Genomic DNA, 17,045 nt, shown 5'->3' with positions numbered 1-17,045 from the left:
ACAACTGTTTCTTTGTTTGGTTAATGCTCTTATTGATGTTGTGTATGCTAAAATATGGAAAAGGAAATGGTAACCTACTCCAGTACTCTTGCCTGGAAAATTCCATGGATGTGGGAGCCTGGTAGGCTACAGCCAATGGGGTCACAAAGAATTGGACATGACTAAGTGGCTTCACTTTCTTTCTTTCTTTAATTCTTTTAGAGAATGAGATGGCAACCCACTCCAGTGTTCTTGCCTGGAGAATCCCATGAACAGGGGGCCTGGTGGGCTGCATGCAGTCTGTGGGGTTCCAAAGAGTTGGATATGAGCAACTAACACATACACACACATACGACAATTACAGTTATTATATAACAGAAGGGAGAGTTAAGGGGATAAAGTCATAGAATTTTCTCACAGAATTGCTTTAATATATATGAAAAGTAGAGGACTACTGTGCTGAAAAATTATTTTTGATACCACATTGAACACATAACACTTTTCCTTTTGGCTATGTAAAAAGCAGCAGTTTATTTTTGTGGGGAAAACAGATATATTTAAATATATCTGAAACCTATTGCCTATTAATAAGTGATTAATGGATTCTTAACTCTTTTGATTAAAGTCAACAGTGATACGGATATGCATGTATAATACAAAATTTTTGTTAATTTGCAGACCATGAAGACTATGACCCACAAACTGTGAGGCTTGGAAGTAGATACAGTCATGTTCAAGAAGTTCAAGAACGGCTTAACTTCCTTAGGTTAGTTTTATATGATTAGTGATGTTTTCTTATAAGGCACATATGAGGAATGCAATGACAGTATTCTTCACAGCTGAGTCTTTTTTTTAAGTAGCTATTTCACTCTCTGAGTATTTTCCCACATAAGAACCATGGCCAATAATAGGTAATGTAACATTGCCTGTGTGTTCATTACTAGAGTGGTGCTTATTTCTATTATTAATTAGATTTTATTCTTCATGTATTATCGTACTTTGACCGTATTGGACAGGAAAACAATCAGCCAGGGAATATTTTCATTATTGCTGTCATGGGCAGTAAGGAACAGGATGGTTGGTATATGTGTGTGCTTTGTTTATACTAATAGTAACTGATAAAGGTGAAATAAGCCTGTATATAATAAAATTATTTAAGATGGGAATAAGGAAAAATAGCCTGTTTTTTAAGCCAAAGCTAATATTAAATTTGCTCAGTAATGTTTGGCTTTTAATACTATGTATACACAGGTTCTTGGTTTTTCATAAAAGCTTGTGTTTTTTATTTTAATATATATTTACTCTTAGTAGTTTTCTCTTTAGATTTATAATGTTACATGCTGTATTTCTTTTAACAAACCATGTAGTTATTTATGGGAAAATATTTCTATTTGCATACCTACTTTCTAGGTCAGTCTGTGGCTACTGCTGACTGAAAAATTAGTCACAATCTGAAAGTAGTTACTTTATTTGGTGGAAAGATTAAGGATTCTGTAGCTCTAAGTAACCCTGAGAAAACTGCTCTGAGGAAGCCTGAGATGGGGTCAGGCTGTATATGTTTGCAGTAAAGCGAGTGGGCAGTCTGAACATCAGTGCTTGCTAAGTAGTAAGGAAAACCAGGTATCAACCTATGCAAACCTCTGAACTCATTTAATTCATTCCTTTCACACACACCTCAGCTATCTGGGGCCAAATCCTATTTCTTGTCATATTAAGGGGTGGTATGGCAGATGGCTGCTTCTGCTATATTGTAGACATTGTGTTTCCTTTTGGGAACCCTCATTCAAATTTGTTGTTCATTCACTCAGTCATGTCCAAATCTTTGCAACCCCCTGGACTGCATGCAGCACAGCGGGCTTCCCTGTCCTTCACCATCTGCCAGAGGTTGCTCAAATTCACATCTGTTGGTATTAGTGATGCCATCCAGCCATCTCTGTTGTCCCTTTTACATCCTGCCTTTACTCTTTGCCAGCATCAGAGTCTTTTCTAAGAGGTCGGCTCTTGGCATCAGGTAGCCAAAATATTGGTTCCAGCTTCAGTTGTCAGGTCTTCCAAGGAACACTAAAGGTTGATTCTCTTAGGATGGACTGGTTGGATCTCCTTGCAGTCCTAGGGACTTTCAAGAGTCTTCAGCACCACAGTTCAAAAGCATCAATTCTGCAGCCTCTTTTACAGTCCAGCACTCACATCCAGGCATCACTGCTAGAAAAGCCATAACTTTGACTATATGGCCTTGTGTTGGCAAAGTGATGTCTCTGCTTTTTAATATTTTCAGTCTCTAGGTTTCTCATAGCTTTTCTTCCAAGAAGCAAGTGTCTTTTAATTTCATGGCTTCAGTCACCGTCCACAGTGATTTTGGAGTCCAAGAAGATGAAGTCTTACCACTGTTTCCAGTTTTTTTCTCACCTGTTTGCTATGAAGTGATAGGACCAGAGGCCATGGTCTTAGTAGTTTTTTGAATGTTGAGTTTTAAGCCAGCCTCTTCACGCTCCTCTTTGACATTCATCAAGAGATTCTTTGGTTCCTCTTTGCTTTCTGCCATTAGTATGGTGGTATCTGCATATATGAGGTTGTTAATGTTTCTGTCAGCAGTCTGGATTGCAACTTCTGCTTCATCCATCCAGGCATTTCACATGATATACTCTGTATATAAGTTAAATAAATAGGGTGATAGAACACATACTTGGCATACTCCTTTCCCAATTTTGAACTAATCCTTTGTTTCATATCTGGTTCTACATGTTGCTTCTTAACCTGCATGCGGGTTTCTCAGGATGCAGGTAAGCCGGTATGGTATTCCCATCTCTTTAAGAATTCTCCACAGCTTGTTGTGATCCACAAACTTAAAGGCTTTAGCGTAGTCATTGAAACAGAAGTAGATGATTTTCTGGACTTCCTTTACCTTTCCTGTTATCCAGTAGATGTTGGTAATATGATCTCTAGTTCCTCTGTCTTTTCTAAATCAATCTTGTCCATTTGGAAGTTCTTTGTTCATGTACTGTTGAAGCCTAGCTTGAAGGATTTTGAGAAGCCCTTCAAGGTTTTTATCTCTCCTTTCTGTTCTCTGAACTTTGAATTCAGTTGGGTATATCTTTCCCTTTTTCCTTTGCCTTTCACTTCTCTTCTTTTCCCAGCTATTTGTAAGGCCTCCTCAAACAACTACTTTGTCTTGTTGCATTTCTCTTCTGGGGGGATGAAATGATCACCAACTTCTATGTGATGTTACGAACCTCTGTCTTCAGGCTCTCTGTCTACCAGATCTAACCCCTTGAATCTATTTGTCACCCATATTATGTAATCATAAGAGATTTGATTTAGGTCATACCTGAATGGCCTAGTTTTCCCTGCTTTCTTCAATTTAAGCTTGAATTTTGCAGTAAGGACCTGATGATACAAGCCATAGTCAGCTCCAGCTTTTGTTTTTGCTGATTGTGTAGAACTTCCTCATCTTTCACTGCGAAGAATGTAATCAGTCTGATTTTGAAATTGACCATATGGTGGTGTCTGGTATTTACTATGAGCAGTGCATTCTCTTGAGAAAACTGTTAGCCTTTTCCCAGCTTCATTTTTGGACTCAAAGGCCAAACTTGCTTGTTAACTCCAGGTGTCTGTTTACTTCCTGCTTTTGCATTCCAATCCCATATGATGAAAAGGACATCTCTTTTTTCATGTTAGTTCTAGGAGGTCGTGTAGGTCTTAATAAAGCTGATGAACTTCAGCTTTGTCAGCATTGGTAGTTGGGACATAAACTTGGATTACTGTGATGTTGAAAGGTTTGCCTTGGAAACAAAGCAAGATCATTCTGTCAATTTTGAGATTGCACCCAAGTACTACATTTCAAACTCTTGATGACTGTGAGGGCTACTCCATTCCTTCTAAGGGATTCTTGCCCACAGTAGTAAACATATGATTATCTGAATTAAATTCACCCATTCCCATCCATTTTAATTCACTGTTTCCTAAAATGTCAGTCTTCACTGTTGCAATCTCCTTTTTCACCACATCAAATTCACCTTGATTCATGGAGCTAACAATCCAGGTTCCTATGCAATATTGTTTTTCACAGCATTGGACTTTACTTTCACCACCAGATGCACCCACAAGTGGGTCTCATTTCTGCTTTGGCGCAGCGTCTTCATTCTTCTAGAGCTGTTTCTCAACTCTTGTCCAGTAGCATATTAGAGACCTTCATTCTTTCTGGAGCTGTTTTTGCACTCTTGTCCAATACCATATTGGAGACCTACCAACTTGCGGAGTGCTCATCTTCCCGTTTCATCTTTTTGCCTTTTCATACTATTCTTTGGTTCTCAGGGAAAGAATACTGAAATGGTTTGCCATTGTCTTCACCAGTAGACCAGTTTTTCAGAACCCTCCGTCATGACTCATCTGTCTTTAATGGTCCTGAATTTGATGAATCTTGGTTACATTGAGTTACACAAGACTTTTCCTGGTGGTCCAGCTAGTAGATCACTCACCTAGAGCCAGACATCCTACCTAGAATGCAAAGTGAAGTGGGGCAGCTGAAGTATCACTATGAACAAAACTAATGGAGGTGATGAAATTTCAGTTGAGCTATTTCAAGTTCTAACAGATGATGCTCTGAAAGTGCTACAGTCAATATGCAAGCAAATTTAGAAAACTCAGCAGTAGCCACAGGACTGGAAAAGGTCAGTTTTCATTTCTATCACAAAGAAAGGCAATGCCAAAGAATGGTCAAATGACCACACAGTTGCACTCATCTCACATACTAGTAAAGTATTGCTCAGAATTCACCAGGCCAGGCTTTAAAAGTATGCTGCTGCTGCTGCTGCTAAGTCACTGCAGTCGAGTCTGACTCTGTGCGACCCCAGAGACGGCAGCCCACGAGGCTCCCATGTCCCTGAGATTCTCCAGGCAAGAACACTGGAGTGGGTTGCCATTTTCTTCTCCAGTGCCTGAAAGGGAAAAGTGGCACTGAATTCGCTCAGTTGTGTCCGACTCTTAGCGACCCCATGGACTGCAGCCTACCAGGCTCCTCCGTCCATGGGATTTTCCAGGCAAGAGTACTGGAGTGGGGTGCCATTGCCTTCTCCGTAAAAGTATGCAAACTATGAATTTTAAAATGTTCAAGCTGGAGTTAGAAAAGGCAGAGGAACCAGAGATCAAATTGCCAACATCTGCTGGATCATCAAAAAAGAGAGAGAGTTCCAGAAAAAGAGCTATTTCTGCTGTATTGACTATGCTGAAGCCTTTGACTGTGTGGATCACAATAAACTATGGAAAATTCTGAAAGAGATGGGAATGTCAGACCACCTGACCTGCTTCTGGAGAAATCTGTGTGCAGGTCAGGAAGCAACAGTTAGAACTGGACATGGAACAATAGACTGGTGCCAAATAGGAAAAGGAGTACATCAAGGCTGTATATTGTCACCCTGCTTATTTAACTTATATGCAGAGTATGTCATGAGAAATGCTGGGCTGGAAGAAGCACAAGCTGGAATCAAGATTGCCAGGAGAAATATCAATAACCTCAGATACACAGATGACACCACTCTTAAGGCAGAAAGTGAAGAAGAACTAAAGCCTCTTGAGGAAAGTGAAAGAGGAGAGTGAAAAAGTTGGCTTAAAGCTCAACATTCAGAAAACAAAGGGCATCCAGTCCCATCATTTCATGGCAAATAGATGGAGAAACAGTGTCAGACTTTATTTTTTTGGGCTTCCAAGTCACTGCAGATGGTGACTGCACCCTTGAAATTAAAAGATGCTTACTCGTTGGAAGAAAAGTTATGACCAACCTAGACAGCATATTCAAAAGCAGAGATATCACTTTGTCAACAGAGGTCCGTCTTGTCAAAGCTATCGTTTTTCTAGTGGTCATATATATGGATGTGAGAGTTGGACTAAAAAGAAAGCTGAACACCAAAGAATTGATGCTTTTGAACTGTGTGGAGAAGACTCTTGAGAGTCCCTTGGACTGCAAGAAGATCCAACCAGTCCATGCTAAAGGAGGTCGATCCTGAGTGTTCGTTGGAAGGACTGATGTTCTGGAACTCCAATACTTTGGCCACCTGATGCAAAGAGCTGACTCATTTGAAAAGACCCTGATGCTGGGAAAGATTGAAGGCTGAAGGAGAAGGGGACAACAGAGGATGACATAGTTGGATGGCATCACCAACTCTATGGACATGAGTTTGAGTAAGCTTCGATAGTTGGTGATGGACACGGGGGCCTGGCATGCCTGCAGTCCATGGGATTGCAAAGAGTCAGACACGACAGTGACTGAACTGAACTGAACTGAACAGCTGGTAGAGAGACCGCTTGCAATGTGGGAGGGCTTCCGTGGTGGCCCAGCTGGTAAAGAAACTGCCTGCAATGTGGGAGACCTGGATTCGATCCCTGGGTTTGGAAGATCCCCTGGAGCAGGCAAAGGCTACTCACCTCCAGTATTCTGGCCTGGAGAATTCCATGGACTGTATAGTTGTAGAGAGTCAGGCATGACTGAGCAACACTCATTTTCTTTCACACAGGAATTTGATCTGTGTTATCCTTTTGGTTAGCTTTCTGTTATCATGGTTTGCGTTATGGAAATGGAGATTTTTATTCTTGCTTCTTTTGTCTGCCTTCTGATACATAAGATAAAAGGTTTGTGTCAGCTTCCTGATAGGAGGGACTGGTTGTGGGGAAAACTAAATCTTCCTTTGGTGGTCAGGGCCCTACTCAGTAAAATGTAGTCCAGTTTTCTGCGTATGGGTGGGGCTATGCTGTAGTTTGGCCTGAGACAGTCCAGTCATGGAATTTGCAGTTTCTGTATTAGGCTGTAGGCTCTATGGTAGTTGTAAAGGAGGCCTCCTCCCCAAGGACTTAGACCCACATGCTGCAGCATCTCTGAGGACTGTTGCCTGCTAGTGCCCCTGACCCTGCAGCAGTCTACTGTTGAGCTACGCTTCTGCAGGAGATTCCCTAGCGCCACAGGCAAGTCTGGCTTGTGGGGTCACTGCTCCTTTACCCTGGAACACAAAGTTTTGTTTGTGGCTTCCAAGAGTTTCTTTTCCCCTAATCCTATGGAAGTTCTGCTGACCTTCATATTTGGAGACCACAAATCACTGATGACTCTGATATTTCTTGCCTCCCAATGTGGCTGGAAATACTTCATTTCACACTACCTTTAAGAATATTATCTCCCCAGATGCAAGTCATTACATATTCCGTCTTAGGAAAAATTATAGTCATCAGATCTGATAATATTTATTTAAAGTGATTCTAAACCCACTGTCACCCCCACCCCATGGCAACATCCAAGGAAAAAAACTGCCACTTCATTGAGATTGTCTCCTGTATTGGGGTAAAATTATTAATGTTTGTGTACTGTATCTCTTAGGTTTACTGGAATAGAAAGGTGTTTTAAGAGGGATTAGGTAGCATTAAAAACTTAAGGATACCTTCATACTCAGACCTAGAATTACTGATATTTTGAAGACCTGATTAAGACACAAAAGAAGAAACCCACCAACATTAAAATGAATCACCATGTTGTGTTGAATATGAAGCCATCATAGCCATCATTTGTTAACTAAGAATGACATGTAAATTATTCAGATTAAATTCAGATTCTATTTCTTTCACTGTCATTTAGAGAAGTAAGACATAGTAGAGAAGTTCTAAAAAAAACTAAGAGTCTCAAATGACAAAAGACACTATCTGAGAATTATCAGCTTCATTGTCATTTAATGGAAACTAACAGTCACACAACCGAAAAGCATCAGAGGACATCTTGAATTGTCACAAACACATTAATGCTTACTGAGCTAGAAATAAGGTTGAATTATGTCAGTAGTTTTGTTTATTGTGTGCAGGTATTCAGTATAATATTTTAAGAAATTAAAAAGCTTTGAGTTTTCTTTTTTATAACATTAAGGGGTCACTAAGAGTTGGACACGACTGAGTGACTTCACTTTCACTTTTCACTTTCATCATTGGAGAAGGAAATGGCAACCCACTTCATTGTTCTTGCCTGGAGAATCCCAGGGACAGGGAGCTTGGTGGGCTGCTGTCTATGGGGTTGCACAGAGTTGGACACGACTGAAGCAACTTAGCAACAGCAGTTAGCTGAAAGTCCTCATGTGTAATATCTCCTTTTGCACTGAAACCATATAAGCTAAATTAGGATGTGGCTTCAAAGTCTGAGCTTTCATAACAAGGAATAAGCTTCTGTATTTAGATGAAATCATTTAGCGTAGTTCCTGGAGCTTTGTAGTTGGCCAATAAATAGATGTCTGTTAGATAATAATTGCCAGAGATGTGGTTAAAATATAAGTGTTTTTGAAAAGATGCCTTTTTAAGCTGTAATTATAATGTGATTATGCTAAATGAATTATTTAAAATACTTTGCAATAAACTGTATTTGAGGGTAAAATTTTATAAACTAATTACTGATTTCTCATTTTTTCCCCAAGGTTTTTATTAAAGGATGGCCAGCTGTGGCTTTGTGCGCCTCAGGCAAAACAAATATGGAAATGCTTAGCAGAGAACGCAGTTTATGTTTGTGATCGTGAAGCCTGTTTTAAGTGGTATTCCAAGTTAATGGGGGATGAACCAGACTTAGATCCTGATATTAATAAGGAATTCTTTGAAAGTAATGTGCTTCAACTTGATCCTTTCCTGTTAACTGAAAATGGAATGAAATGTTTTGAACGATTCTTCAAAGCTGTTAATTGTCGAGAAGGGAAACTAGTAACAAAAAGAAGAGCCTATATGATGGATGATTTGGAACTAATAGGATTAGACTACCTTTGGAGAGTAAGTAAAGGAGTAGGAACCCCTGTTTACAAACATTGTACATGAGGTGGCTCCTAGAAAATGTAATTGAGGAGTCATAATTTTGCTTTTAATTTATGTATATTTATTCTCTTTGGTGTTTGTGCTAGGAATTGAGGGGTAGAAGGAAGGTGCTGGGTGGGAGCTGTTCACCCTTAAGTTCTTGTTAAATCATTTTTATTTGCCAATATTTTTGAGTTCATATTCCCTCCCCCTTACCTCTCACCCCCGCTCCCCGCTGTCACCACCAATGCATCTTTGTGTTTGGAATTATTTGAGATGTGTGCAAGTAGAGTAACCATTGCCTACCTGCACATCTTTCACATTCTCTTTGAAAAGGTCATTGGCTATGTTTCTTAATAGTTATATCTTAGGGCTTATTGTACATTTAATGCCAAAACAAATAAAGGACAGAAAAGAGGACTGTTAGTTGGAAGAAGTCAGTAGTAACTTCATGATATTGCTTGATTTGTGATATAGTTAAATACCTAGGAGAAAATGCTATATTGTACTTAGGGTTTTTCCATCTTGATAATTAAATCTTAATTACCATCTCGAAATGTAAGCTATTATACTTCAGCTTATATTGTGTTTTGTATGTGGGGATTTCGTTTCATTTCTCATCCCTAGGCAAAATAAGGTGTTTGGTCTTTCATTAATATTAGTATTTTTTTTTTTTATTAGTGGTTTTTTGACTCAGTCTCCCTCTATTCCTTTCCTTTTGCCTCCCCGAACTTCTCAAAGGGGCAGCCCTGAAACACCCAAATAAATAAAAATTAAACATGTTGTGAAAATCTCTAATACAGTTATATAAGTGAGAAAGATGTTCAGAAGTTTCTGGAGTTGACAGAATTGTTTTCTGTGATAAATGATTTTTCATGGAAAATTTTTAGCTTCTTTGAATTGCTCCTTGAAAATCTCATAGCCTGGCTGCCAAATTGCAGAATTACGTAATATTGATTAAAGTATACACTTTTACTTTTAAAGCAAATTACTTGAGAAAATTCATTTATATTCATTATTAATATTCTGCTTAATTTTGTCACTTAATTTTATTTGGGTTGCATATCAAAAGCAATTTAGTCTTAGATTATACACTTTTAAAACATTGATAGCATTTGAATTTAAGTACCAAATGAAAATATATCTTGAATGTTACTAATTACTTCAATTTTTGGATCTAGGTCGTAATTCAGAGTAATGATGATATTGCCAGCAGAGCTATAGATCTCCTTAAAGAAATATATACAAATCTTGGCCCCAGATTACAGGTCAATCAGGTGAGGATTGAGATGCATAAAAACTTCCATTACAGTTAAATTGAAAAGTAACTGTGTTAAGTAGAGTCTTTTCAATGTAAGTACTTAATGTACATTTGTCCCTTACAAAAGGCCAACTCTTGATAATTATCTTTAGGTGGCTAGGATAATTTTGACTATGATGATTTATTATTGTTTGCTGAGACAAGCAAAATACTTGCTTTGACATTCAGTCCAAATTTTTTTTCATAGTTGGTTTATACTTGTTTGTTATCAACTTACTTTTGTATTTTATTGCTGATTAATACATGATGTGATTAGGAATTACCTAAAGACTGAAAAAGTGGAGAGTGAAAAAGTTGGCTTAAAGCTCAACATTCAGAAAACAAAGATCATGGCATCTGGTCCCATCACTTCATGGGAAATAGATGGGGAAACAGTGGAAACAGTGTCAGACTTTATTTTTTGGGGCTCCAAAATCACTGCAGATGGTGACAGCAGCCATGGAATTAAAAGACGCTTACTCCTTGGAAGAAAAGTTATGACCAACCTAGATAGCATATTGAAAAGCAGAAACATTACTTTACCAACAAAGGTCCATCTAGTCAAGGCTATGGTTTTTCCTGTGGTCATGTATGGACGTGAGAGTTGGACTGTGAGCACCGAAGAATTGATGCTTATGAACTGTGGTGTTGGAAAATACTCTTGAGAGTCGCTTGGACTGCAAGGAGATCCAACCAGTCCATTCTGAAGATCAGCCCTGGGTGTTCTTTGGAAGGAATGATGCTAAAGCTAAAACTCCAGTACTTTGGCCACCTCATGTGAAGAGTTGATTCATAGGAAAAGACTGATGCTGGGAGGGATTGGGGGCAGGAGGAGAAGGAGACAACAGAGGATGAGATGGCTGGATGGCATCACTGACTTGATGAACCTGAGTTCGAGGGAACTCTGGGAGATGGTGATAGACAGGGAGGCCTGGCGTGCTGCGATTCATGGGTTCGCAAAGAGTCGGACACGACTGAGCAACTGAACTGAACTGAAAGGCTGAAATTTTATTGTCTTTAATTGGATTGATGTCATTTGGTTTTATATTTTGAAGCAGTTTAACGTCTTTATTTGGCTCATTATTTGTAGGTGGTTATCCATGAGGACTTTATTCAGTCTTGCTTTGATCGTTTGAAAGCTTCATATGATACATTGTGTGTTTTGGATGGTGACAAAGACAGCATTAACTGTACAAAACAGGAAGCTGTTCGAATGGTTCGAGTATTGACTGTTTTAAGGGAATACATAAATGAATGTGATAGTGATTATCATGAGGAAAGAACAATTCTACCTATGTCAAGGTTTGTAAAAAACTGATCTTTTGGTGTTAATTTGAAGTTATTTGTATTTATTAGTTAGCTAATTGGGAAAGTTATGACATATAGATTAAAAAGACTATAAACAAAAAATTTATTTCTGGTGGTCAGTGTCCTGCCTTTCAAAAACATTATTTGGATCTTACAGACATTTTTTTTTTTAAATAGAAAATTGTAAGTTGTATTTTGGAGAGGTGCTGTTTTCCAGGCTATTAGCATCTGTAAAGTGTGGCCTTGGTTTTGGCAGTTGATGTTTTTATTTTGATATTATTTGTTTATAGTGTTAATAATAAAGTTTTTTAGAGGCATCACTGGCGATCAGGGGGTTAAACCTCTACTTTCAGTGCACAGAGCTCTGTTTCACACCCTTGTTGGGAAACTAGGATTCCATATTCTGCACAGCCAGACCAAAAAGAAAAATCTTTAAAGCTGCTTATGTAAATGTAACAAAGAATATTTTTAAATCGTGTTTACCAAACTTTCCTAAATTTAGAAACTCATAAAATAATTCACTAAATCATTTCAGTATAATTATGAATTAATATATTACAAATTACAGGATACAAATGATATGTTATACATTAAATAAACATACTAAACTACTTAATAATGTTTTAAATGGCATTTCTAGTTTTGAGGAAGTTTGTAGGATAAGTATCATTAGATTTTTTAAAACTGAACATTTTTCAACAGAAAAATGTAAAATAACTACTTTAATGTGATTTTTATTTTCTGTCTTACCTGTGGGAAGAGAATATACTAAGAAATATTTGGGGGTAAATTTTTAACAATTCTTTTTAGTGGAAACATCCATTTTAATGTTTTTGTTTACACTCTCAAGCTTAAGCGTATCTCTTCCACATTTAAAAATATTCCTGGTGAAGTGAGCTTTTATAGCTTAAAATTAACTGATGTGTTATTTTTGTCTGTATTATAGTTTAAGTAGATATCTTTTTCTGCAGCCATAGAGACAGAGGTTAATAACAATGAAGGGTAGTCACATTGTGCTTTCAAGATTAGTTACAGTGTTAATAATTAAACATAAAATTGTTGTTTTCTGTATTCTAAAATCAAAATCTTCATCTTAGTAAGAAAATGTTAAATTCTCAAATTTTTGTTCTGACCATCTCCTAAACATTACTGTTTTTTTTTCCCACAGAGCATTCCGTGGTAAACATTTGTCTCTCATAGTTCGGTTTCCAAACCATGGCAGACAGGTTGATGATTTAGATATATGGTCTCATACAAATGATACTGTTGGTTCAGTACGACGATGTATTCTCAATCGTATTAAGGCAAATGTAGCCCATACAAAAATTGAACTCTTTGTGGGTGGTGAATTAATAGATTCTGAAGATGACAGAAAGCTAATTGGACAGCTGAACTTAAAAGACAAATCAGTAAGTACATATAAGTTTCAAATACTCTCCCAAAATTAAACTGGAGGCTGTTTTTCACTTGTTCGTAAATATTTATTTAGCATCTAATTGTTGTGTGTAGTCTTCTCTGTTAGGTGTTTGGGTTATAACCTTATGTAAGATGGATGTCTTGACAGTAGTGTTGTAGAGTAGGTAACTGCTAAGTGTTTATTTTAACTTTCTAATTGTTTAAAGTTGAAGCAGGAAATATTTTTTAGCTTCATGATATATAGTTTATATTTTGTGCAAGTATTTTCCATTCTCTTGTGTACTTATACATGCTGTCATTTTTCAGATAATTACGGCCAAACTTACACAAGTAAGTTGCAATATGCCTTCCAGTCCTGATAGTTCTTCTGATTCCTCAACTGGATCTCCTGGGAACTATTGTAAGCGTTACAGTGATGGCCCTAAACAAGAAGTGGAAAGTTGTTTGCCTGGGGTGGTAAGTAGATATTGTATGTAAAGCATTATACTCTTCTTTGATAATAGAAATGTATAGAATGGCTGCTTTCTTAACAAGTTTACATGTTTTTTAGATTGGGCAAATGTCTAATAAATATACAGTTAAATATTAATATCTTGTTGAATTTTTTGGCTTTGGATTTTAAAATAAAATTTCCTTATGGATATAGAATTATATTTGGAAAGAAAGATTACAGTTGTATAATACTAAACATATATTCTAGAAAATATTAGCTTTTCCTTTGAATCATTTTTACAGAAACATATAATCTGCTGTTATTTTCAGATTCTTAGTAATATTACATCTGAAGGAACAGCCCTGTCTCACTCTTTGTCTGCCCCTCTTTCATAAGAATTATTCCTGGGATAGTACCACTTCTGTGTAAGAGGAATTTGACTCCTTGCAACAGTTAGATTAGGAATTTAGTCTGTAGTAGTTACCCCTGAAGGATGAAGTGTCTTTTCTACAATTAGCTTTGAGAACTGTATAGAATTCAAAGAAGCTTTGAAGGCTTATTTAATAAATGATTGTATTTTCATTACAAAGAATCAGTGGATTTGTAAAATTGAAAAGATAAGGAACGCCGGCAGTTTCAGATAGTAAAGATGGCATATGCAAAAGGATGATATTTATAAGTAGAAAACTTATTTTGGGAAAGTGTATAGGTTAATTTTGAATAACAACATTTTTTGACCTAATATGTAGGTATATACTTTTCGTATTCTGTATTCCAGATAATGTCACAACATCCCAGGTACATTTCTTTCCTTTGGCAAGTTGCTGACTTAGGTAGCAATCTGAATATACCACCTCTTAGAGATGGAGCCAGAATACTTATGAAACTTATGCCAATGGGTAAGAAAAATATCTCCCCACTTCTCTCCACACCCTATTGCTAATGCTGACAAGTAATTAATAAACAATACTGTTTTTTAAATATATATCTTGTGGTGTAGTCTATAGTGTTGATCATGTACATTCATACTATTGCTGATGAGGAATTTTCTGTGAACCATTTTAAAATATTTAAGGGCATATAGTTAAAACAATATTTTTTTCAACTCACTCCCTATTATTTGCTTGATTTTCTCTTCTGTTTATTATTAGATTTATTAAATCTTCCACATTCCCTTCAGTAATTTTTTAAAACAATTTTCAACATGGTTAGATGTATTGTTTCTTACTTTTTCTTTTGCTCCAGTCTATTTTTCCTGGATATCATTATTGTTCTCAGACTTCTTTATACAACTTTGTATGATAGACCATCTGGTACACACCTTTGTCTTCACACTTAGTTCTCATTTTGCTGAAACATAACCTTCTGAAACAAACAAAAAAAGGTATATGGGAAGCAAATTTTTTAACATACAAAAATTATTTTTCTCAATGCAACTGAACTCTCATCTATTCTAGTGTTTTAACTGAACTCTCATCTATTATAGTGTTTTTGTTTATTTTACTTGTAATTGTTTGAGCATAGAATTAAAGGTTGAAACTTTGTTCCATAGTTAATTTCATGCACTATTGACCATCAGGAAGACTGAAGCCAATATTATGTCAATGTTTTTTTCTGTGAAGCCTTTTTTTATTTTGCCTTTTAGTTGAGATCTGATGGCTTGTCTTTATAGAATTTTTAAATATTCTGATATTTTATATATTTATATTCAGATTTTTTATATTCTGATATTTTGTTATTCTTCAAAATGATACTGTGATTTACTTCAAATAAGGACAGTCTATTGTCTATTAGAAAATTTAAAATGTAAAGCAGAAGATTAACAGCTAGGAAGAATTGTTTTATTTTCATTGATGGTGATTGCTTAGTGGACTTGGTCAGTCAGATGATTTAACTACTTACTTCACACATGAGAGATTTGGAAATTTTTAATATTTTTGGCATTGTTTTATTTATGCTTTTGAAAATGTTTTCTGCATCAGAAGGTCCTGTGGGATTTACTGCATCTATTTTCATATTTTGGCTAATTACAGTTTTCTTTTGAAAGTTACATTGATGTAACTCCGAATTGACTTTTTGAGTTTATTGTAACATTTTCACTATCTTTTTTTTTTCTGTTCTTAGAGTTCTGTTTTATGAACACTTTCGTGTGTTTTTACCGTAATAGAATATTTGTTCATCTAAGCCTAATGTTTTGTAAAATCAACCGTATATTATTACTGGGAGAAAATCACAAAGTTACAGAAAATTAGGAAGTATATTACAAAAAACTTTGTATTTCTTAACTATATGAGAGTAATTAATATGATATTTTGTTATTCTCCAAAATGATATTGTGATTTCCCTCAAATACAGTCTGTTGTCTAATAGAAAATTAAAAATGTAAAGCAGAAAATTAACAGCCATATTTTCATCATGTAATTGATTGTATCCATTCAAAATGCACCAGTTATTCTAGTAAAATTTTTAGTAAAGATTAGAAAACTTTTCCTGTTAAAGACTGGATAGCAAATATGTTAGGTTTTGTGGACCAGTAGATAAAATCAAGGATACCATGCAGGTACTTAAATAAAAGAAAACAAATTATCAGAGAAGTTTTTATTAGCACAATCAAGCTAAAAATCATATAGTGCAGTTTTTATGATATGGGTCTCCTGATAAGAGTCATAGAACTTTTTAGGGCATTATAATATTTTGTTGAAGTTCAAAGTCTGTGTTCCATTTTATCAAATCAGTTGCAAATGTTCATTTGTTATTGCTTGTCTCTAAAATACAGGTGGTTTTATCTTTAGCATGATTTTCACACAAACAGGTACTACTGGTCATTGTTCCATGAGCATATATAAAAGACATTTATATGTCCTTAATTTTTCTCTTAATATTCGATTTTTATTATGTCATTGCACTGCAGTTTAGTCACTTTGAATTTTAGGCTAGATTGGAAGCTTTTCAATTGCATTGTTCATTGCACTTTGAAATAATGGAGCTTCCTTTGTACCTACTTCAAGGTTTGAAATGCAGCAGGAACTGTAATTTGAGTTTGGAAAATATATCTGTTGTAATTTAAATAATCTCTACCTTACTTATAATACTTAACAAGCTGTAAATGGTTGTTACCTTGTTTTGTTTAGTGAATAATGACAAGAAAAGTTTGTGATTGTTCTTTATAGATAGTAGGTCTAACTGCATAGTAAACAGAGGCAATAACATAACTAACTGTAAGGCGAGCGCAGAGAAAAAGAGAGTGAGCTGGTCATTCAGGCAAAGAAAGATTTATTACAAGCAGAGAGAAAGTGACTGACTTGAGTGAGAATCCAGTGCTTACCCTACAGCCAACTCTTCTTATAACGTGTGTGTGTGTGTGTGTGTGTGTGTGTGTGTGTGTGTGTGTGACCCTTTACAGCCAACCCTTCTTATACTGTGTGTGTGTGTGTTTTCTGTCGCTTCACTTGTGTCCGACTCTTTGTGACCCCGTAGCCTGTCAAGAGATTTTCCTGGAAGAATACTGGATTGGGTTCCCATTTCCTTCTCCATCTTATAACCTGTCAATGGGAAATTGTGCCCTGAAAGGCTTAGTTTATCCTTCGCCCATTGGAGGTGTCTCACGGTTGGTCATGTAGTCTTGATAAACTAGCACCAGCAGAGAAAAACAGGCTATTGCTTTAAGGAAAAAACAGGGTGCCCACTAGGGTACTGTGGCCACTGTGACTTCATCCATTTTTTGTCAGGTTACCACAATGGACCATTTTTAAATAATACACTGTGAAACCCCTTTTAGACCCTAACAATAACCTTTCTTACACTTACAAATTG

The 17,045-nt window shown here is 36.4% G+C and overlaps 1 protein-coding gene across 2 annotated transcripts in view; it reads left to right on the top strand.

Annotated features, from left to right (window-relative positions):
• The window catches only part of LOC133243836 (probable ubiquitin carboxyl-terminal hydrolase FAF-X), a 127,159-nt gene that overhangs the window by 47,006 nt on the left and 63,108 nt on the right, over nt 1–17,045 (top strand). For both annotated transcript variants that reach the window (XM_061410561.1, XM_061410560.1), the window contains exons 14-20: nt 658–745; nt 8,412–8,754; nt 9,957–10,052; nt 11,166–11,377; nt 12,552–12,792; nt 13,106–13,255; nt 14,011–14,131. In XM_061410561.1, coding sequence (XP_061266545.1) covers nt 658–745; nt 8,412–8,754; nt 9,957–10,052; nt 11,166–11,377; nt 12,552–12,792; nt 13,106–13,255; nt 14,011–14,131 — 1,251 coding nt within the window. The remainder of the gene's footprint in view (nt 1–657; nt 746–8,411; nt 8,755–9,956; nt 10,053–11,165; nt 11,378–12,551; nt 12,793–13,105; nt 13,256–14,010; nt 14,132–17,045) is intronic.

The sequence above is a fragment of the Bos javanicus genome, chromosome Y (genome assembly GCF_032452875.1).
Source record: "Bos javanicus breed banteng chromosome Y, ARS-OSU_banteng_1.0, whole genome shotgun sequence".
Lineage (NCBI taxonomy): Eukaryota > Metazoa > Chordata > Mammalia > Artiodactyla > Bovidae > Bos > Bos javanicus.
This window is presented reverse-complemented; position numbering and strand designations above follow the sequence as displayed.